At 37.9% G+C, this 23,853-nt stretch overlaps 1 protein-coding gene across 2 annotated transcripts in view; it reads right to left on the minus strand.

The window, feature by feature from the left end:
* KDM7A (lysine demethylase 7A) overlaps window positions 1-23,853 on the minus strand; it is an 83,191-nt gene that overhangs the window by 34,861 nt on the left and 24,477 nt on the right. For both annotated transcript variants that reach the window (XM_039234001.1, XM_039234002.1), the window contains exons 2-4: window positions 9,163-9,248; window positions 4,365-4,482; window positions 921-1,081 (exon numbers count right to left, since the gene is read on the minus strand). In XM_039234001.1, the coding sequence (XP_039089932.1) occupies window positions 921-1,081; window positions 4,365-4,482; window positions 9,163-9,248 (365 nt within the window). The remainder of the gene's footprint in view (window positions 1-920; window positions 1,082-4,364; window positions 4,483-9,162; window positions 9,249-23,853) is intronic.

A 23,853-nucleotide genomic window follows, 5' to 3' on the forward strand; every position in this document is an offset into this window, starting at 1 on the left:
AATATTTTTTCCTATACTTACAGGACACTAGCCACTAACTTTACATGCTATTTAAAATGCAAACAGGTTCAGGTTAAACCTCTGCCTCATCCCGATGCAGCAAATAACTCAAAATTAGCTGAATGTGAAGTCATGACATTTATCCGGGTCTCCTTAGTGAAACAGTTATCAATGAAAACTGTCAACCAGCGGCTCACTAAAAGGACACGTCCTCAGACGTTTCAGATGCAGGAGATAATGCATCACAGCAAATGTACAGCTCTGAGTCGGGGGAGATTTGAGATCTAACCCTCAGAAACTATCTACAGCTGACAAGGAATGAGATCTACATAGAGTCAGTTTATCTATAAATAGCGTGAGGAGAAGGAACAAAAGGACTGAAAATGTCAAGAAGATGGCAAGACATAAATGGTTTTCCCTCCTGTTTCTTATGCCTTTCTGGGCCTCGACATCAAAAATAGAGTCCAGACATCATGAAGCGGCAATATCATCAAGTCATTAATATAAAAAAAGGCTTGAAAATGGTCTCCTCTTTCTTCCAGTCTTTCTCTACGCACAGGTCACTACACCAGGATCCAGAGATCCCTCTCTGAATGGACCCGTCCAGTTTCCCAGGGTCTTCTTAGTATTTATAGTTACACCTCAGTTACAGTTTTTCCTAAGCAAGTACCAGCAAATTTGATGACCAAAAAGGCAGCCTGAGTAAATAAGAATAGATACATTGTTTCATTCTGTTTTCCAACTGTAGGTCGGCTGAGAAGAAATGGTTTTCAACACAGGTGATACTGAATTTCACTTTTCCTGACCCAGAAAGCTGAACTAAATTAACATCTCCTCACCCAACTTCTCACGTTGTTAGGACAATATCACTACTACATTTACTGCATTTTCCCCAGTACTTAAAGGAATCAAGTGCGTACCTACATAGCGTTCCACATCCATGACAGAAAAAGCAGGTGGAGGGAGCCTGAGTCCCAGGTCATCTAATTTGGGGACCATAATGGGAACTTCAAATCCATGTTTCTCCAAGTATCTTTGTGTCAGCTGGCTGCCATGCATCTTCACAATGATTTCATCGGCACTAAGGAAGACATAAGAGTAAAATGTCATCTTAAGTTCAGTTTTAAAAAAACAGTCTGGAAATGGGTTAATTCATATACTACATTATTGTCCATATCAGCAGTTCTCAACCTGTCATACTCAATATCTTTCTGTAAATATGTTTTATAAAGTCCCTTTTACAATATCCTAAAGTAAAATGCATTATTAGTTCAATACATGTAATTGGAAAAATATAGATGTTATTATATGAAATGCCTTCACTAAAACAAGAGAAAAAATTGCAGCAAAATATAGATTTCAAGATATAAATGTTTAGGAAAACTAAACTAGAAGAGAAATATAATCATAGGATGATTACAATTTATTGTAACGAGTGGCTGAATTTAAAAAAGTAACTAGATCAGAAGCCACTCAACACAAGTTGTGTAGGAAATCAGAAGAGCAAAAGGAGGGGGCGCATCAGAATAAAACTTAGTGTCAGGATAAGTTAAACAGATCAGATTCTATCTGACTATAAAATTCTACACAAATATCTGTTAGACATCTCAAAGTCTCATGGCCACAGGATAATTCCCTGCTGTCCTGCACAACAGAGGATGAGTGGCTCCCATGGTCACTACCCACTGAGACAAATGTCCAAAATGAACTCCTGATTTAAATTATCTGTTACAACAAATATTTCCTAAGTGTCAGTAAGCAGTCACCTTAAGCCACTAAAAAAGGATAACCCCCCTGCTCTCTCTGATGATTAACACGCTACAGGCATTACACATAAGTGTGCTTTGCCCCCTTTTCACTGTCCTCTATCTAACCATAAATTAAAGACCCTTTAAGGGGATGTTCCAGATCTTATCTCCCAATTGCTCCCAGAATGCAGCTGCTATCCCATTCAAATAAGCGCAACACTTGCATTATAGGTTAAAACACAAGAGTTTTCCATTTACACGGCCAGACTGTAACTGTCCTGATGTCATCTGCGGCCCAGCCATCAAAGGGAAGACAGGGGGTGCCAGTTCTCAGAATTCTTGGGCTCTGCTCTGTCCACCCTCTCAATAAGAAAAGGTCAGTTTGAGGCTTCCCAAAATGAGACAGACTGTTCCTGGATAGTCTTACATTTGGAGGGTATGGATCTCCTTCATCAGACTGAGTTCTGTACTACCTTTTGCTTTCCCCACAGTTTCCCTCCTTCCCCAACCTCTGACAATCAAACATTTCCTTAAACTCCAATCTAAGGGAGAATTTCGAATCACCTGTACTCCCTGATCTTTAATGTTTGGTGTTTCACTTCCCCTGCCGATCAAAAATAAATAAATACAAGTGCTTAAAAATATAGGTTTTTTAAAAAACCTATTAAAATCTACTATTTGCAAGAGAAAAAAACTGGTGACAAACTAAACATACATCATAGAGGGACAGTTAAGTAAATTATGGCAAATATACACAACTGTATACTACACAGCAGCTAAGGAGGGAGGTAAATTTTTGTATCCATAGGGAAAAACACCAATGAAACAGAATTTAAAAAGTAAGCTGCACATCATTTGCATAACATAACCCCATTTTTAAAAAACCAGATGCATATATATTTATATATTCATACATCTATATACATAAATGTTTTATTTTATTTCTAAGTTTATTTAGTTTGGGGGAGAGAGCACACGTGCGCGTGAGCTGGGGAGGGGCAGAGAGAGACGGAGAGGCAGAGAGAGAATTCCAAGCAGGCTCCATGCCATTAGCACAGAGTCCAACACAGGGCTCGAACCCACAAGCCAGGAAATCAGGACCTGGGCCGAGATCAAGGGTCAGATGCCTAACCAACTGAGCCACCCAGGCACTCCTATACGTAAGTATCTTAAATGTAATTATGTAGACAAGTACCCCAAAAGGCTTACAGTAAGTCTTAAAATGTGGCAGGAGAAAGATAACCCATTGACTTTATCTTATACACTTCTGTGTTCATCACATCAAGTATCTATAATTTAACTAATTATTGTCACTCTCTGGTTTTAAATGATGTTAAGTTTTATGGAGTTAAACAAAAGAAAACCAAAGACCTTTAATTAATGGCAATTACAGTTTAGACATCTGTGGCCATCTCTATAACCTGCCCTCATTTGTGATTACTTTGGCAGAGAAGCTACAAGCAGTGCTAGGCCAGGATTTTTAATACTATTCTTTTGGGTCACAAACCTTTAAAAAAAAAAAAAGCTAAGGCTCCTCTTCCTGAAAAATGCACATTCACATATTGACAGTGAACTGTTTATACAGTTTTAAGAAACTCACATGCCTCTCTGAAGCCAGTCCGTAGACCCAGACTGGAAACTGGCCCTAGACTCTGAACCAATTAAGGAAAACAAACATTCCTCTAACCCCTTTGAAACTGAGAAAAGAGAAATGTTGAGACTGGGACCTTTAATATCACAAAAGTCATGTGGAAACCACCGCGGAAACCTCAGTAGACCTGAGGGAGCCAACACGAGGCGCATATCAATTCTAGTTTTCTGTTTAAGGGTTAAGGGGAAGGGGGACAGACAGGAATGTAAAGGCTGTAAAGAAATGTCAAGGGTTTTATAGTCACAGGATCTGAAATAATTCCATAATAGGCTGCACGTGATGTTGTGATTTAAATTTAAATTGTGCTTCCCCTCTTTAACAAGCTTGGATATGATCTTGTGTAAAAAGCTATTAAGCATTATCACTTTAAATAGATGTCAGGCAGTGAGCAGGAAATGATCTAAATTAGCATGATTCAAAGCTGGATCATACTTTTGACTCTCTTTGAGCCACAGATAATTCATACACTTTCCATTATCTTTAAAAAATCAAGAAGCCCAGTCCTGGTGCCCCCAGAGAGGCTGGGCAATGGTTATGGGTCCCTCTGGTAGACCTAGGGTAGAGAAAGAAAGAGAGAGATGAAAACAACCTAAGAAAAACACCCAAGTTTGAAAATCAGAAGAGATGAGGTAAAAGGGAAAGAGAAGCAGTGGCTGTACAGCAGAAGGAACCCAGTACCAGGCTCAACGTGTCTCAGGTTTTCTGGACAGAGATCAACAGTGAATACACTTTTACAAGGTGACCCAGTACACATATAGAACACCATAGTTCATGAAAACTGTGCTTATTTATTCCTGCTACTTGCCATGTGCCGATATTTTCTATTTCATTTATAAAGGGGAAAAAAAGGTAAAAATTTGAGAATAATGGGATTGCAACCTGAAGATTGAAAACATTGCTTTAGATAACGTCACTTTACTAGGTAACACTCTCCAATTGTCTTTGGTCACAACAAATTTCCGTACCTTGGGAAGACTCGAGAACGCAGCTCCTGAACAAAAGTCCTAGTCCCAGCCTGCACTGGTTTGGAGCCATCGTCAATTTCGGTGTAGTCATGCCTGTGCCAGTTCCTCCTCTTTTTCACTGGTTGTTCAGAAGATTAAAAGAAGAAAACAGTTTTGATATTTGGTGATACCATGTACTTTCTAAGAGCTATATTTTATATACTCAGAAATAACTATTTAGGTACAAAAGCACTCACTTTTTAACGCATTTCCAGGCTGAAGAGGTAAATTTTACTTCGTGCAATGCTGCAATTACCAGCAATTAACTGTGGATTTTTAAAAATCTACTTTTTATTTCAAAAATGTTTTAAATTAAATCAACAAAATCAAATTAGCAGGTGGAGCCCATTATAATAGCCACATTTACACATACTATAAAATATCACAATTATTTTAAATCATGATTTTCACCAGACCATTAAGTCATAATATGGTTTTTATGGATCATCCAAGTCATCCTCTCAGGATAGGGCCTTTGATCCCACGTCAGAAATTTATTCCAACAGCACGGCTGTCTTCTCTTTTATGTCAAGCTGTAGTCCCAAAATGAGCACGCTTACACCGCCACAAAGGAAGAGCGGGCGGCTGCATCATAATTAAAGGAAAACAAGAGGAAGGACGAACAAATAACTTTATGATTAGTTCTAATGCTAAGATCCTGTGATGCTACAGCACTAGACGGCTTCAATCTTCAAGAGCCATGGCAATCAATCAAAATCAGTACACTTGCATTTGACTCCTAGATCAGCCATAACTTACTCCACAACCTTGGGCAAGTCCCGAAACACAACTGGGTCCAGTTTTCTCAAATGGAAATGAAGGAAGGAGTGCTGTGTTTCAAACTGTGTCGAGAAACCCTTGATAAAACGGAAGATGGAGAAGAGGCCAAAAAGGAAACTCTGGACCTCATTCTGCTTTCCACTAAGGCAGCACCACAGACATCCCTTTTGCTGCTATCAGTGTAAGATGTCAATTTTCTATTTTTTTTTTTTTAAGTTTGAAAATCACTCTTAAGCCTAAAACCTTCATGATTCTGGGAAAGATACTAAGTCTGCAACTAGCCTAGAATGCATCAAAAAAAAAAAAAAGGACAGATACACGAATAGATAGTGGGATAATTACACAGACTGTGGTAGAGCAAATAATGTAAAACGTTAATAGTAGAGTCCTAGATAGTGAGTTTGGAGGTACTTCCTGCAAAATTCTTTCAACTTTCTCTGTATGTTAGAACAATGTCATAATAAAACATGGGGTGGGAGCAACTCTATGAATCTAAGTTATTTTAAATCTGTATCTTACAAAGATCATAATAATAAAATAAAACTGATCCTCCTATGGATAAGGAGAAGTCATACTAAATTACCAATAGGGAAGGAAATCGGGATTATTCATATCTGAGGGTTTAAAACAAGATTCTCAAGAAATTCACGGCAGTCAGACCCTCAACATGGAGAAGACTAAGTCCCATTTTTTTTTTAAAAACTCTCATGAGAAAAACTGAGAATCTAAAAACAACCTTCCTAGAAAATACCATTCAGATACCCTTCAGATGACATTTTTTCTCACTGAAATCGCTTGTAAAATAGAAGGGTGTTTCATATCAGGCTTCTGTTCTACATATACATAGATTCATAATCCCATTTTATTTTCAACTGGGATCATGATATTCATCCTGCTTACCTTTCTTATTCTATCAGGAGCATTTTCTCATTAAATATTCAAAAGCAATTTAAAGGCAGCCTAGAATTTTAAGACGTAGATGTAGATGCATCATTTTATAATCCTTTTTCTGATTGTTAAGCACTTAGCTCATTCTGAATCTTTCTTCAAAGTTAAGATTAATATTCATATACATAAATCTGTTTCCCTCATTAATTCCTCAGGATAAATTCCTATAAATGCTAGAAGAAAGATTCAGTATTATGAAGATACTTGCTACCTACTGCAAAACTACCTCCAGAAAAGCGGCACGTGGCCCATATTTTTACCAGTGTCCATAAGCAGCCATTTCAAAACCCTGGGTCAACAGTGAGCATCATCATTAAACAAAAAAAGAAAGAAAGAAAGAAAGAAAACGTTGCCCATTTGATAAGTAAACTATGGTATTACATTGTTTTAATTTTCATTTCAGCACAACAGATTAGAATTAGAACAGAGTAGGGATTGGACAGCTATGGGCTCAAACCCCAGCTCTGTCAAATAGCTACATGAAAGAGCTAGTTAAGATAATTTTTTCTCACATCAAGGTGTTACAAATATCAAAAGAAATAAGAGAGGTCAAGTTCTTCTTAGCACAGTGTCCTGGGCATCCCATAAGCTGCCAATTACTTCTCCTTCCACTTAAATAAGCAGACTTGCATGACATTAACAGAAGGCTATAAATGTTGTTAGGCTAACATGCTTAACACATAAAATCAATCACTGTAAGATGCTGACTGAATATCTGAGGGGAAGGAATATTCTAGTAGTTAGTGGTCCTAAGGAGAGAAAATTTTGAGTTTGGCTTCCATGTACCAAAGGAACACTGAGATATGTGTTTAAGTATTGGGCTTTTTTGATACTTGCCCTTGAATAGAATTCTTGATTCCCATTAAAATGGTCAAGTCTAAATTCGCTATGGGTATTATACTAATAGTATCTATTAGTATAGAATTTATTCTATACTACTATTTGTATAGAATTTATTCCCTACTATTTGTAGGGAATTCTGAGAAGACAGAAGCCCTAGGTAGCCAGCAAGAGAGGCTTAACAGCAGAGGGAAAGGGGCCAAAAAGGGCTGACCCAAATTGAGGGTGGGGGGTGAAGGGGTAGGAAAAGTGAGCCTTAGATCAAGATAAAACAAAATACTGGATCTTGGGCATTTTCCCTGTGGGTATTCAGAGTTGGACTCTTGCCCAGAAGAAAACCAATGCCTGATCTTATGTTATTCAAGGATAAGAAGCATACAGGCCAGGGCCAGGCAGTAGTCAAGCTTCTCTCTGAAGCATCGTTATTCAAAGTGCAGGTCGTGATCCATTATGGATTGTGAAATCAATTTAGTGAGCATGACAAGCTTTTTAAAAAATTAAATCATATAGGGAAAATATATCACATATCATAGTAACCCACTTGGTATTTCATAGAAATTAAATTCAAATTATTTCATTTTGGGATTACATACTTAAATTCTAAACTAAAACGGTTATAAATTTTAGTTCTGTATCCTTTCTTGAAAGAACAACCCAGTATTATTTATTTACTCTAAGAATTACACTTGGTCAAAAATTATCCCAAGTTATATGCCACATACTTCTCTGCCACAGAAAATAAGAACCTTTAAAAACATTTATGACAATAAATTGGCCAATTACACTAAAAATTACACAAATCTGCTAACCTCAAATTTTATACTGTGTAACTAATAAAATGGATAACCTGTAGATTACAAGGAAATACTTTAATGTATTCTTACAGCTTAAAATTCTAAATCTCTTATGAAGAAAGTAGATCTATTACTAATATTTCTAACAGATAAGCAGTCAGTTGCTAATAAGTCTCTCAAATAATTACTTGCCCACAACTTCAAAAAATTTGCCATTAAAAAAATACTGGGAAGAAAGCTGCATTTAAAATAAAGAGGTTGGATAGGTTACCTGCATCGAACTCAAGTGTGTATCAAAGTATGTTCAGGAAAAGGTTTCTTTCCATTACAAATTGATTAAGCCTGGTTTTTCCCTTTAGTCTCAGGAACACAAAAATTCTAGTTTATAATCTAAATTTTTTAAAAGAGAAAGTTATAACACCCTTCAAAAGCTTTTAAACACTATCCCTACTTTCCATCTGCACAATGACAATTAACATTCCCATCTATTCTTCTGACGCATCTGTGAAATAGCGTTTGGTGTGTGACGTCGGAACACCCCATAGGATGTGTGACCTCCCCTGCCTGTGTCCTGCCCCTCGGGCGGAAGAATGCAGGCAGACACTTGGTCTGGCCTTGGGCTTCCTCAGAATGGGACTGGGCAAGGCTGTGGTTTCAAGTTGGGCAGGACTCTGGGCCACACTCAAACTGATGACCAAATTCAGAAAACAGTAATATTTTAGCACACTGATGCCCTAATTTTCTCCTAAAAATAAATGCATGTGTGTGCATTAAAGTCGTAACCCTGTACACTGTCCCAAATATTACTGAAAGTTTTTTTAAATTTATTTATAAAGAGATAAAAACAGTTGAAATCAGTTTCCAAAACTAGCAAACTTTTTCACATTTCTCAAATTGAAAACTTTGAATATATGTCCTTGAGTTTGGGGACTTTGCATGGGCAGTTAAAAATAAGAATATTTTTTCATTTACTCTTTTGACTTATGAAATAAGTTTTCAATAATTCAGACAGAAAGTGCATTTTCAGTATCTTCAGAAAAATATTCCCTATAGTTCTTGGTGGATGTAATATAACTACTGAAAGTATTATTATTGTCATGTACACATTAAAATTTTTTTTTAATGTTTATTTATTTATTTTCAGAGAGAAAGAGAACATGCAAACACGAGTGGAGGAGGGGCAGAGAGAGAGAGAGAGAGAGAGAGAGAGAATCTCGAAATCCCAAACAGGCTCTATGCTGTCAGTGCAGAGCCCAACACAAGGCTCGATCCCATGAACTAAGAGATCATGACCTGGCCGAAATCAAGAGTTGGACACTCAACTGCCTGAGCTATCCAGGCACCCTCTACACATTAAATTCTAAACTTCAGTTTTTATTTAAGCGTCTAGTACTTACTCAAAGAGGAACCATGTAGAACTGCACAGTTGGGACAGTGATAAAGGTCAATGTCAACAGCATGATGCTCTTCTACACCAACACAGCTAAGATAAAGGAAAACAGAGTCAATATGTAAATAAGTTGAAAATATTTGCTTAACTAAAATAGATGGTTAGAATTTAGCTGCAAAGTGCACAACAATCTCACCAACAAATTTTGTAGATTACAGAAACATATGCACAGGTAAATTTTATTCTTTTCCCTATGCACTTGCTAAATAATTATGGGGCAAAAATATGCCCAAATACATGGGAAATGATTCACTATTAACAGTAGAGACTACAGAAGTAATATAATTATAAGCCATAAGACCTCAACCAGTAAATGTCACCTGGTGTGGATTCAAGATTTGTGTCTCCCCCCAAAGTTCACATGCTAAAAGCTTTCGCCCCTCAATGTGGCTGTATTTGGAGACAGGGCCTCTAAGGAAGTAATGAAGATTGAATGAGGTCATAAGGGTGGGGCCTTGATGCAACAGTATTAGTGTCCTTCTAAGAGAGCTCTCATACTCTCTCTCTTCTCATGCTCTTCCCTCCTTCCTACATCCTAGCATTCTAGTAACCTCGCATTTAGTATTCAGTTAAAATATGTTTCAAGAAGGAGGGGGAAGAAGGATTTAGAGTGAACCAAAATCTGAGAGTTCACCTCCAGCTAAACCACAACACAGGAAATGCAAAGGACATATTTCTGGTAGATGGGAGATGATCACAGAGAGGTCTGAATGGAAGAAAAAAGTGAAAAGCTACAAAAAAAAGTAATAAATATATAGGTAAATTTACATGGCTACTCACTACAGAAAATAATGTCATGTGAGATTTAAAAATATATAAAGAACGAAACCACATGACAACAACAGCATTTGAGTAAGAAGACCACAAATGGAGGTATAGGGTCTTAAGACACTTATCCTGAAAGGACAGGAAAGGTGATGATTAACATTGGACCTCATTAATAGGTTGAGAATGCCTATTAGAATTTCCTGAGAAATAACGGAAATAGAAAGTGTAACTTTCACACTAGTACTGGGGGCAGAAAGAGAATTTATAAGAACTTATTTTTAGGGGGCGCCTGGGTGGATCAGTCGGTTAAGTGTCTGACTTCAGCTCAGGCCATCATCTCACGGTTCGTGGGTTCGAGCCCTGTGTCGGACTCTGTGCTGACAGCTAGCTCAGAGCCTGGAGCCAGCTTTAGATCCTGTGTTTCCCTCTCTCTCTGACCCTCCCCTGCTCACAGTCTCTCTCTTTCTCTCTCTCTCTCTCTTTCTCTCTCAGAAATGAAACATTTAAAAAATAAATAAATAAATAATTTTTAAAAAGAATTTATTTTTGGGATGTCTAAGTGGCTCAATTGGTTAAGCCTCTGACTTCAACTCGAGTCATGATCTCATGGCTGTGAGTTTGAGCCCCATGTTGGGCTCTGTGCTGACAGCTCAGAGCCTGGAGCCTGCTTCAGATTCTGAGTCTCCTCTCTCTGCCTGTCCCCTGCTCACGTTCTGTCTCTCTCTCCTTCAGAAATAAATAAACACTTTTAAAAAATATATTTTTAAAGAAAAAATAATTTAGTTTTTAAAAATAAATTCAAAAAAAAGGAGGGGGAAAAAGAGGAAAAGAAATAGAGACACCAAAATAAGATGGAGGTATAAATTAAAATATAGGACTTCTAACATTGTATTATATGCAAATGGATTAACCTACTGCAGTTAAAAGACACAGATTACCTGGCTGGACTTAAACACTACAATTCCCTAGTTATAAGAGACATACATAAAAGAGGGATGCAGAAAGATTGAAAGTAATAGGATGGGCAAATAAGTACCATGAAAATAGTAATCAAAAGGAAGTAGAGCTATATTAAAACGAAGCAAGACAAAATTTAAGTAAAAACTATGAGATAAAGCCTAAAACTTTCAATTCCCCAGGATGACAATAACAGGAACTAACTGTACTGAGAGATTCTGAGACCTCTCTATCTGATGAAATAAGCAGGTAAAACAAAAATCTACTAAGTATACAAGATTCGAACTATAGGATTAAGAAAAAAAAACAAGAGCTAATAAACATTTATGGAATACTCTACCCAGCCTTTACAGAACACACATTCCTTCAAGCATACAGGGACCATTTGCAACAAGCTATACCATACACTGGACCACAGTTAAATTCTGAAGGTCTGAAACTAGGAACTCTCTAGCTACAGTTCAATGAAGCTAGAAATCAATGACAAAAAGCTCAATGGAAAATCGATGTGTGTTTAGAAATAAAGAAATGAACTGCTAACTAACCTATGAGTCAACAGATAACTCATATGAAACACTGAAATCATCTTCAAGTGAGCAGTAATGAAAACGCTACAGAACAAAACTTGTGGGATGCAGAACTTATAAACAGAAATATACAGTTTGAAATGCATGCATTAGAAAAGGCTGAAATCAATACACTAGTAAGCATCCACCTGAAGAAGTTACAAAAAGAATAGCAAAATAAGCCTTAAAAACATTAACAGAAGGAACAAAAAAGCAGAATTGATGACACAGAAAACAAACCATGCCAATAGCATCGGAGGCAAAAATTCTTTGAAAAGACAAACTGGGAAAACCTCTAGCAAGTTTAAGAAAAAGAGATGACGTGAATAACCAATACTGGGAATGAAAAGAAGTACAGAACTGGATTCTATAGACACTAAAGGTAAGAGAGAGTATTATAAACAACTTTATACTAAGAAACTATAAAATATAGGTAAGGTAGACAAACCTGAATCACAAGGAAATAGAATATCTGAATAGTCTTGTAACTATTACTTAGTAATTTTATTATTTTTACTAATTTTAAGTAATTAAAATTACTTACTAATTTTTAAAATGCCCCCCCCCCCCCGCACACACACACAAGTCCCAGTCCCAGATGGCCTCACCTGCAAGTTCTATCAAATACTCAAGGAGTAAATAACTCCAATACTATTTAAAACTTGCACTAGAGGGGTGCCTGGGCGGCTCAGTCAGTGAAGCATCAGACTCCTGATTTCGGCTCAGGACATGATCTCATGGCTGGGGAGATCAAACCCCGCGTAGGACTCTGCACTGACAGTGCGAGTGTGCTTGCGATTCCCTCTTTCCCTCTCTCTCTCTCTCTGCTCCTACTGCACATGTGCTTGTGCATACTCTCACTCTCAAACTTTTAAAAAAATTTTAATGTTTATTTATTTTTGAGAGAGAGAGAGAGAGAAACAGCACGTGAGTGAGTGGGGGAGGTCAGAGAGAGAGGGAGACAAAGAATCCAAAGCAGGCTCCAAGCTCTGAGCTGTCAGCACAGAGCCCAACATGGGGCTAGAACTCACGAACCACAAAATCATGACCTGAGCCAAAGTCAGATGCTTAACCAACTGAGTTACCCAAGCGCCCCAAACAAACTTTTGTTTTTAAGTTTTATTTTATTTGTTTTAAAATAAATAAATGAGAGCAAGTGTGTGAGAGCAGGAGAAGGGCAGAGAGAGTGGGAGAAAGAGAGAGACAGACAGAGAGGGAGGGAATCCCAACCAGGCTCCACACTGCCAGTGCAGAGCCCTAACCTCACCAACCATGAGATCATGCCCTGAGCCAAAATCAAGAATCTGATGCTTCACTGATTGAGCCATCAGGCACCTCCCAAAATAAATAAACTTAAAAAAAAAAAAAAATCTTGCACCAGAGAGTAGGACAAAAAGCCTTACTCCCTAACTCATTTTAGGACAGCATAACTTGATACAGAAAGTTAGGACAATATAAGAAAGGAAAATTACAAGCCACTCTCATTTATTTATGAGCAAAGATACAAACAGCAAGTCTGGCCTATCTCAGGAACACAAGGTGGTTTTAACACTAAATATTTTAATCAGTGAAATGTTTCATATTAACAGATTAAAAGAAAAAATCTTACGACCATTTAAAAAGATGCAGGACAAGTTCTCAACAAAATTCAACATTTACTTATGATTAAAAAGCAAACAAAACCTCTAAGAAAATCAAGACGAGAAGGATACTTCCATTATCTGTTAAAGGATACTTCTAAAAAGTCCTACACAAATAACATGAAATCGGTCTGAGATTAAGAACAAAGAATGTCTCAAGTTACCAGTTCTAGTGAATATTAGCTGGTGTAATAAAATAAAAAGATTAAAAGGTTTAGGAATTCGAAAAGAAAAAACAAAGCTGTTGTTTGCAAATGCTATGGTTATATACGCAGAAAGCTCAAAAGAACTTATACATAAATGATAAGAATCAATAAAAAAAAGGTTGCTAGATATAATATCAGCACATAAAAACTAATCACATTTCCATATACAAACAACATAAGCTAAACATCACATACAACTGAATAAAAATGTCAAGTACGCTGGACCTGAACAAAAACTATGTAAGAACTCTTTAAGGAAAATTATAAAACATTACAAGAAGACTTTAAAGAAGATGTAAATGAGGGGCACCCGGATGGCTCAGTCAATTAAGCATCTGCCATCGGATTTTTGCTCAGGTCATGATATGACAGTTGTAGGATTGTCAGGCTCTGTGCTTGGGATATTTTCTCCCTCTCTCCCTCTCTCCCTCTCTCTCTCTCTCTCTCTCTCTCCCCCTCTCCCTCTCCCTCTCTCTCTCTCAAACTCTGCTCCTCCCCCACCCTCTTCTCATGCTCTCTCTAAAAAAAAAAAAGAAAAAAGTTTAATCCTAATCAAAACCTATGGAACCTGAGAAGCTGATTCTAAAATTAATATGGAAATGTAAAAGTCCAAATATGTAAGGCATTCTTACATACACTCTATCAGGTATCAAGATTTATTTCAAAGTTATAGAAATTAAGGCAATATGGAAAAGATGCAAGAGCTCAAAACCAGACTCATGCACCTGTGGACACTTCTGTATAGCACAGGAGGCACTGCAGGGCACGCAGCAACAACAGACTTTTCAATACTAGCGACTGAGACTTTTATAGATCTGTATGAAAATGAAATTAGGCACCTAATTCACAACATTAAAATTTATTCCACAGTAGATTAAAAAACTAAACACACCTGAAAGGAAAACTATAAAGGCTGTAATAAGATAATATGAAAGTATCTTTGACTTTGTAGTAGGAAGGATTGTCTTAATCAAAACATAAAATGCCCTGTCCTTAAGGGAGTGGGGGGGAGAACTTGTAACTTCAATCATACTAAAATAACTTCTGCTCATTAAACTATAAAGGATGAAGGGATAAGCTAGAATGGAAGAAGACATTACAGTACAGACCAAAGGAATGATACCTAGAATATAATAAATCGCTACAAATTGTAAGAAAAAAATAGAAAAATGGCCACAAGACTTGAAGAGGCACATCATAAAAGGAAATCCAAGTGGCTGATACACACAGTAAGGTAAGATAGGCAATCTCATTAACAACAGTAAAATACCACAATATACCCATTAGATTGGCTAATACTAAAAAAGTCTGATGAGACCCAGTGTTGGTGATGATATGAAGCAGTAGAAACTTTCAAGTACTGCTGGTTGGAGTAAATCTAGTACAGCCTTCTTGGAAAACAATTTTGCAACAAAACTAAAACTGTATTCTCTGACCAAGCAGTTTCTTTAGACAAATATATCTCAGAGAAACCCATGCACTGTGCACCAGGATATCTACCTATACAGGAATGGTTATAGAATCATTATTTGTAATAGTCAACAGTAACAAGAATGAATTACAGCATACACTCAGAGGTACAGTATACACAGAAATAAAAATGAAAGAACAACAGCCCCATGCAATCTATGAACGAATTCTATAAATGAGTCATCACTGTGTTAAATAAAAAGAGAGAGAGAAAAAGAGAGAGAAAATATATCCAGGTGTATTCTATTCATAAAGCTCATAATCAGGCAAAGCTGAATGAAATACGATGCTTAGGGATTAAACTATAAAGAAAAGCAGAGAAGAGCTGGCTCATAATAGGACCATGATTTCCTCTAGGGACGTGCAATCTACAGAGGTGTGTCTCAGGGTCCTGGATGGTTATTATGTTTTGTAATTATTCATTAAACTAAAGATTTGTATTTTAGACACTTTTCTGTCCTATTTCATAATTAAAATGTTTTAAGGATAAAATGCTATCTTATTTTTACAACCATGTAAAAAAATAAAGCAAACAAAAACTCTGAAATGTAGTAATCTAATGACCATAGCAAAATATAAAAAAAAAATCTTAGACATCTCTGAATATTCTCAAACAAGCCTACTTTCATGGGTGAACTCCATCCAGTACATCTCCTACCATAAGGTCTTTGAGACTGAGTAGAGCTCACTGCAATCAAGACAAAAAGTTAAAACCAGTTGTTAAAAATAACATGACATTGCCATTCAAATATTCAATCCATGTAATTTAATTTAATCAAGTAAGTGCAATTTACTTTTGAGTAGAACTGAAACTTGCTTTATTTTTTTTGTCCAATTTAGATTTATTTCATTGATTTCTATAGAAAGCAAAAGGTGAATATGTTAACTGTTTAAAACACCTTTTTTTTTTTTTGAGAGAGAGAGAGTGAGAGTGTGAATAGGGGAGAGGGAGAGAGGGATGGAGACACAATCTTAAGCAGGCTCCAGGCTTAGCACAGAACCCGGCACAGGGCTCAATTCCACGGCACTGGGATCATGACCCAAGCCAAAATCAAGAGTTGGACCCTCAAACGACTGAGCTACCCAGGTGCCCCTAAAAAGCTTTTTTTTAAACTAATACACTATAAATTTCCACTTCAATAAAATAAACTCTATGTAAAATTTCTTACACATTTAGGTATCATGTCCTGGGCCTATGGTTTCTTATATCCAAAAATTGGTTTCTAAAACCCAACGAAAAACTTAAAAATCATTGGACAGAGGATCCAAATTTCAAATTTCAAAACTTACATATGAAACTACAGCAATCAAGACTGTGTAGTACTAGCTTAAGGACAGACATACAAATCAATGCAATAGACTTGAGAACCCAAAAATAAGCCCTCACTTTTAGGATCACTAATTTTCGATGACAATGACAAAACCATTCAATGGGGAAAGAATAGTCTTTTCGACAAATGCTCCCGAAATGAACAAATATGCAAAAGAATGCACTGAGACCTCACCATATACATATACAAAAATTAACTCCAATGGATCATATACCTAAATGTAAAAGTTAAAACTATAACACTCTTCAAATAAAGCAGAGGAGTAAATCTTCATGCCTTGAATCCAACCCCAAATGCACAAGGAACAAAGGAAAAAAATTGATAAATTGAACATCACACTATAGCCTAAAGGTTTCCATTTTCTCAGCTTGGTCTGGTGTAAGATAATCAGCTGAGTGTGGAAACGGTGAGGAAAGAAAGGTGTGAGGCGTGAGCAACTAGGGAAGGAGCGAGGGAAGAAAGTATAAAATCACTGATCTGAAGAACCAAAGACCAGGAAGCACAGTAACACTGCCTGGCAGTGTTGAGAGTCCACCTGAGGTCTGTGATTATCAATCCCAAGTGAAACCATCTCTGCCCCGTTGTGGGATGTTTCTTCAGCAGTGTTCAACACTGGCCCAAAGGAGGAGAGTGGATCTGTCCACAGCTGGGGCTTTGTGGACAAAGCCCAGAATGAGAGGTGAGGTTATTTACAAGGAAGTTAATAAAATGGTGGGCGCTGCAGTCTGAGCTGGACAAGAGGGACATGAAGAGGAAGAAGGCTGTGAAAGTGAAAAAACCGTAAGATGGTTTGAGGCATCTCAATGTAGTCCTGTCACTGATTCAGCAGAGGCCTTGGGCAAGCGATACATGAGGGGCAGAGACTGTGCTCAAGTAGCAGGATGTTTAGAACTTGAAATATCCAAGACAGAAGATTCTCTAACAGTGCTCAGGGCGGTAATGGCACTCTAAGATAGAGCAAAGAAAAGATGGCGAGAAACATCTCTGGATGAGAGCTATCTCTGGATTCAGTCAGAGTTCCAAACCAAACCTCGCCTCGAAAGTGAGGTTCATTAAGTGTCAGTGTAGAGGCTGTACTGTAAGCAGAACAGAAATTCAAACCCACAGAAGCCAACTTGACACTTCCAGAAACTCAGATTTGTCTTGTCATACCTGGACTAGGGCCACATTCCTCACTCTTAAATAGTGATGGTTACACCAAATTAAGTAAGAAAATAATGTCAGATGTGTCCTGGAAAATCTAAACCAACATATCACACACACACACATACACCATGTGTACATGTCATATGTATATGTCACATATGAGGTATATGTCATATATGAGTGTCATATATATATACATACGTAACAACTGTCATATAAGAGTGACTCCCACAAGGCTTAGGGAAGAAGGAGAAAACAGGGACATCTGAATTGAGGACACTTTCGGAAAAACTTAGCTAATAATCCTCAAAGATCCCTGGTTCCTCTCTCCAGCTTCTACTCTTCACTCCCCTCCCCAATATAATCTCTTACACTAAAATGTCAGTGATGTTTTCATGTTTTGACAATTCTCATCAACTAGCAAAACATTTTCACCAACATTCGTTTTAAAATTTCAGAACTTGGGGCACCTGGGTGGCTCAGTCAGTTAAGCATCTGACTTCAGCTCAGGTCATGGTCTTGCAGTTCCTGAGTTTGAGCCCTACATCGGGCTCGGTGGTGACAGCTCAGAGCCTGGAGCCTGCTTCCGATTATACATCTCCCTCTCTCTGTGCCCCTCCCCTATTCACACTCTGTCTCTCTCAAAAATAAACACTTAAAATTTTTTTAATTTCATAACTTAATAGTAAATTTGGTACATTTACTATTTTTTTGCTAAAACAGTAAATTGATAAATTATTTAAAACTCTTTAATCATACAAAATATTATTTATTTTTAAATGTTTTATTTCTTTCTGAGAGAAGAGAGACAGTGTGAACAGGGAAGGGTCAGAGAGAGAGGGAGACAAAGAATCTGAAACAGGCTCCAGTCTCTGAGCTGGCTGTTCGCACAGAGCCCAACGCAGGGCTCAAACCCACGAACCGTGAGATCATGACCTGAGCCAAAGTTGGACGCTTACCCAACTGAGCCACCCAGGCGCCCCTATAAAATATTATTTAAAAACATCAAATTAAAACAAAAATTAAATGTTCCTGGGGCATCTGTTTGAAAAAAAAAGCAAGATTATTTGAGATCTATGAAGGGCAGTAAAAGGAACTACACATACATTTCAGTCTCTTTCCCAGAGGAGAGGTAACTTTTCCCACTCCTTATCTTACCTTAAAAGAATTCTAGAATCACTATAGCTTTACCAGGTGGGTTAAAAGCAAACACATTAGGACACACAAAATGCAGAATTCTGAAAGCAAATTTTCTAAGAAATCACTGTCAACCCTTTAGTCTCTCTCCATTCATTTATCTTATAAAACTTTCCTTCATATACAAATCACTCTTTTTCCTAACAGCAAAATGTTTAATGTTTATTAGACTAGTGTGTGTGTGTGTGTGTGTGTGTGTGTGTCTGTGTGTGTGTGTGTGTTGGGGGTGGTTTTCCATAGGGGTGACAATCTGACCTTTGTTGAATAGCTTCCATCTATAGAAGAACAGCACTATTGCCATTTGGTGAGTGGGACAGTGACAACTTTAGCACTTTCTATTGTCTTAATCTTCTGAAATTGTTGCTTAGCTGGCCTTTTTTTTTTTTTTTTTTTGGACCCTTGACAAGAACAGAATTGAATTAATGACTAACCAGAATTCCGTAGGATCTGCCAAGCATTCTCTTTTTTCCTCCTGGATAAGGCTCCCATTTATATTCTCTACTCCTGTGGTTGGAAGGGTGGGTGGCCAAATTTTTTAAGATCTTACTGTCCCATGGACTTCATTAGATATTCCTCTTGCTTCAAATTCTCTCTCCATTCTTCACCAAGCAATCCACACTACCTAGTCTTCAAAGCCCAACTCAAATTCCAACTCCTTGGTGAAACTTCACTGGATCACCCCACAGAAAGTCCTTCAACATTTTATTGCTACACATTTTCACACATTGATATTGAGCTATTTTATATACTCTATTTCCTGAATTCACTCAGAACTTCTCCTGGTACCAAGTACAGTGTCCCAGCACCACCATGATCCCAGCAAATTTCTATTGATTATTAACTATGCAGAATACGTTTCTGAAAACTAATACACTGGGGCACCTGAGTGGTTCAGTCAGGTAAGCATCCGACTTCGGCTCAGGTCATGATCTCATCGTTTGTGAGTTGGAGCCTCGGGTCGGGCTCTGTGCTGACAGTTAATTCAGAGCCTGGAGCCTGTTTCGGATTCTGTATCTCCCTCTCTCTCTGACCCTCCCCTGCTCATGCTGTCTCTCTCTCTCAAAAATAAACAAACACTAAAATTTTTTTTTTTAAAAAGAAAACTAATGCATTATATTAAAGTCATTAGCAACTTTTAAAAAAAAAAGTTTATTCAGCTTGGGGTGCCTGCCTGGGTGGCTTGGTCGGTTAAGTGCCTGATTCTTGATCTCAGCTTCAGGTCTTGATCTCAGGGTCCTGAGTTCAAGCATCGCTTTGGGCCCCACGCTGGGCACGGAAGCTACTCAAGAAAAAAAAAAGGTCCATCCACCTTAAATCTTTTTAAGAATTTAGTACAAGAACTAAAGGTATCAAACAGTTGGTAAAAAGGGAAAGATCTTTCAACATAGGAATTAGTAGATTTTTCAGCCTTCCTTGGATGATAGAAGGCTAGTCATGGAATTCATTCATTTCAAATTTTCCTTCCTTACAAAAGTTTTTACCTGTGTCTCAAAACTCCACCTTCTTACCCAAAGCACCATACTCCTCAACTGCAACCTCCAAAGCACCACATTATCATCAAAGAGGCTGGGAAGTAGCCTTTGAAGTGAATGACCTCCAGGAACATAGAAGATAGTTTATAACCTGCTCTTCATATTTCCTTTTAGGTCCTAACTCTGAGGTCAGTTGGGCTCATGGGACAGCGATAAGCCAGGCAAGACCTACCCAGCCTCAGTCCTTGCCACAGATAAACAAGCACGGGCTAGCTTCAGTGAGATGCACGGATTCTGGAATTAGAAAGGCTCGGTTTCATTTTAGCTCCAGGAGTTTTGACTCTGAGCAAGTTTCATCTCTCTGAGCAGGAGTTCCCCTAGGATCAAATAGAACAATGTGTGCAAATACGTAAGGCATGGGGCTTGGCAAATAGTAAGCAATGGGACTGTAAATATTACAAGTATTAAATGGTAGCCATTAATATTATTACATTTCTATCAGAGACCAGTCATAGTTAGTATAGCTCTGGGTTTATTTATGATGTTTGAGCCTAAGCAGGAAACTTGTCTTAATATTTTTTCTTCATGATATCTCTTCAGAGCACTTAGATACTCAAATGGCCATTCTTTAAAGGGTGGAGGGAGATAATTTGTTTTCAATTTTTGATTAACTTTGATGGTTGCATTGTCTGGAGTCGGTCTGTCTGCCTATGTTGGAATCCCCACAACTCCACTTAGTTGTGCGACTTTCAGCAATCGGCTCTGCCTGTTTTTGTTTTATTTGTAAAGATGGAGATAATGAAATTTGTCTTCCTCAAAGAGTTCATAATAAAATTAATACACATAAAATGCTTAGAATGAAACCATAGAACAATAGTTTATTGTTCCAAAACTTTATTTTGCTAACTAATATTGGCTTAATAGGCTGACATTCTTACTAAAAGTATAAGGATGCCAATAGGCTTTTTTTTTTTTTTTTTTTTTGAGAGAAAGAAAGAGAGCGAGCGAGCAGGGGAGGCACAGAGGGAGCAGAGAGAATCTTACAGACTCCATACTCAGCATGGAGCCCAACCGGGGACTCAGTCCCACAACTCTAGGATCATGACCTGAGCTGAAATCGAGTCCAATGCTCAACCGACTGAGCCACCCAGGTGCCCCAGGCATTTTCATTTTTAAATTACGTTTTGTGCAGTGTGATAACCCTGAGATACTTTATTACCAGACATCCGCTAAAGTAAAAATTTATAATCTCCACATATGAAAATCAAAATGATAAGTTATGATTAAATCTGCAATTCAGAAAAAAGCCCAACTTCTATTATTTTCTTGCTGACATGTAAAACTATTTTCATAAAATTAAGTGCTTTTCTTTGTAAGTCAAGTACGGCATATTTCAACTTCTGGGAAGACTTTATTTTTGACATATTAAAGCTATTTATTGGCATATTATGTGCTTAACTATATTTAACAAGGGTTTTGAATGAAGTGCATACTCTGAACAAAATTCCTTCAGTTCCTAATAGTCTCAGAAAATTAGACACTTTTTCTACCTCAAACAGCTGGCTTATGCTTCCAACTGTCCCAGGGCTTCCCGACTTATTTCCAACCAGCTGATTCAGAACATCTATGTTACTAAAGAACTGAACAAAGAACATGAGAGAAAAATAAGGGGAGGTTGAAGAACCAACAGGTGTGCTCACTGGTACAAAATGCATCCCTTACAATCTGAACATTCTCTTAACAAGCTTCTAAGAAAATTTGTTTCAAGGTAAATTTGTAAAATGTATACATCAAACACATTTTAAATGCTGACACACTGTACTGTTTGCTTCTTGAGTGCCAAAAACATGTTCCTTCTGCCTGTCACTGCCTGACATCTAAGTCCCGAGGAGGCAATGTAAATGGTAAATGGATCTTTACAAATAAGCACAAATACACTGTTCTCTCACGAAGATAATAATTTCTATTAAAATGATCTAAAGAAAGAAAAGGCGTTTAAATTTTTGAAATACCCAATGAGCTAAACATATTTGCCTTTCACCATCCCGTCATAATTCCACTAGCCATTCAACCTCTTAGGCTAATAGTCTTACTTCTCTTTGGTGATCTGCTTTCCGCCTGCCTGGCTCTGCATGGGGTACGTCTGCAGAGACTAAGGGAAGCTGTAATGCAAACAATGTCCAGTGGATCCGCTATTTCATGGAGCTACATACACTATTCGGTACTTCTATTTGTAACCAGTAAAACAGTAAATAAATGCCATCCCAAAGTGAATATGATGTGAACATTTAAGAACTCTGTAAATTATTTTGGGGGAGAAAAAACCCTGCTGTGTCCGTAAAGGACAAGCATTAGTAATTTCATAAGGTTTGCTTGGCAATTTTCTAAAGTTAACAGCGGAAGGCATTTAGAAGTAGGTTATTAGTATACATATCAGTATGTACACTACTGCCTTAATGTAATTTTGACTGACAAATTTTACCTAGTAACTATAACAAGTAAACGTAATGTAAAAATCTGTTCTAAAGCAACCTAAATCTAGTAGTGCACAAAATGTTTGCTGAGTCTCTGGTTCCTTGCTGTGGAATGCAAGACTTAAAAGTATTAGCATTTCAAGAAAACTTTTCCTAACCTCCTTTAACATTCAGACTATTTGTGGCTCCCAAACCTGGTACAATAGAATCCCCTGTAGAGCTTTTATGAGCTGCTAGGAGGTAGCCTTTCAAAAGAATGAGGCAGCTCTGTAGAAGAAACAGAGAAAGATCTTTAAGATATGCTGGAAAGCAACAAAAGCCAGGTGCAGAACAGTTTGTATAACATGCCCCAACCCTGCCAACCACCCCCACATGCATGTTTGCAAATGCATGCAGAGTATAAGTTTGTAACAATATGCAAAAAGTTGGTGCAAGTGACTGCCTCTGGGAAAGAAACCAGAATGGATGCAGAATGGAAAGGGAGAATTCCTTTTTACCATACCACTTTCTTTATCTTTTGTGTTGTGCATTGTTTTCAATTTTTTTTAACGTTTTTATTCATTTTTGAGAGACAGAGAGAGATAGAGAGGGAGACACAGAATCTGAAGCCTAACCCTAACTCTAAGCTGTCAGCACATTGTCCGACGCGGGGCTGGAACTGTGAGATCATGACCTGAGTCGGTGTTTCCCCCACTGAGCGATCCAGGACCCAGGCGCCTGGTGCATTGCTTCTTTCTAAAGAGAAAAACATATTCTTGAGCCCCACCCTAGGTCTACAGGGAGAAGAGATTGGGTGGGGCCCAATAACACATTCCCCAGGCGGTTCGCAGCCAGCTCTGAGCCATCCTCAGCAATGGTTTTTGATGAGTTGAGGATGTGAAGTCCTGGCAGGGAGGCTAGCACAATACCTTATTCACAGTTGCTTGTCAATGCGACAGAAAGATGGAGAGGTAGGTATGGTAGAGCACTTTAAGGACAGGATTTACTCCCTTATTTATAAAAGAGAAGGCCACATGACAGAAAGATTGCTTTTGACCCCTTCCTTCCCTCCTGCTTTGCATGCTCTTAAGAAGTCTAAAGCTTCCCCAGCTATCTTGCAACCATGTGGTGACAAGCCTGAAGACATATGTCAACATACTGAGAAGGTGAAATAACAGTTTTCCTTTACATGGTAACTGAAATCTGTGCGTTATCAGCACCTTGCTAAGTGAGGACTGCATATATAACATTCTCCAAAAGAGCATCTCTTAACTGTCCCACAGGAGTTAAGGTTACTCACAGAACAATTCCATAGTCAAGTAAGACTGCACAAGGGGGAAGATACATCATATCACCACCAGACACCTGCGTGTCCTCTGAGTAAAACTACCTGCGGGCCTCACTCACTACCTTCACTCACTAGGCAGGGATT

The sequence above is a fragment of the Hyaena hyaena genome, unplaced genomic scaffold, assembly GCF_003009895.1.
Source record: "Hyaena hyaena isolate Hyena2069 unplaced genomic scaffold, ASM300989v1 scaffold_82, whole genome shotgun sequence".
Lineage (NCBI taxonomy): Eukaryota > Metazoa > Chordata > Mammalia > Carnivora > Hyaenidae > Hyaena > Hyaena hyaena.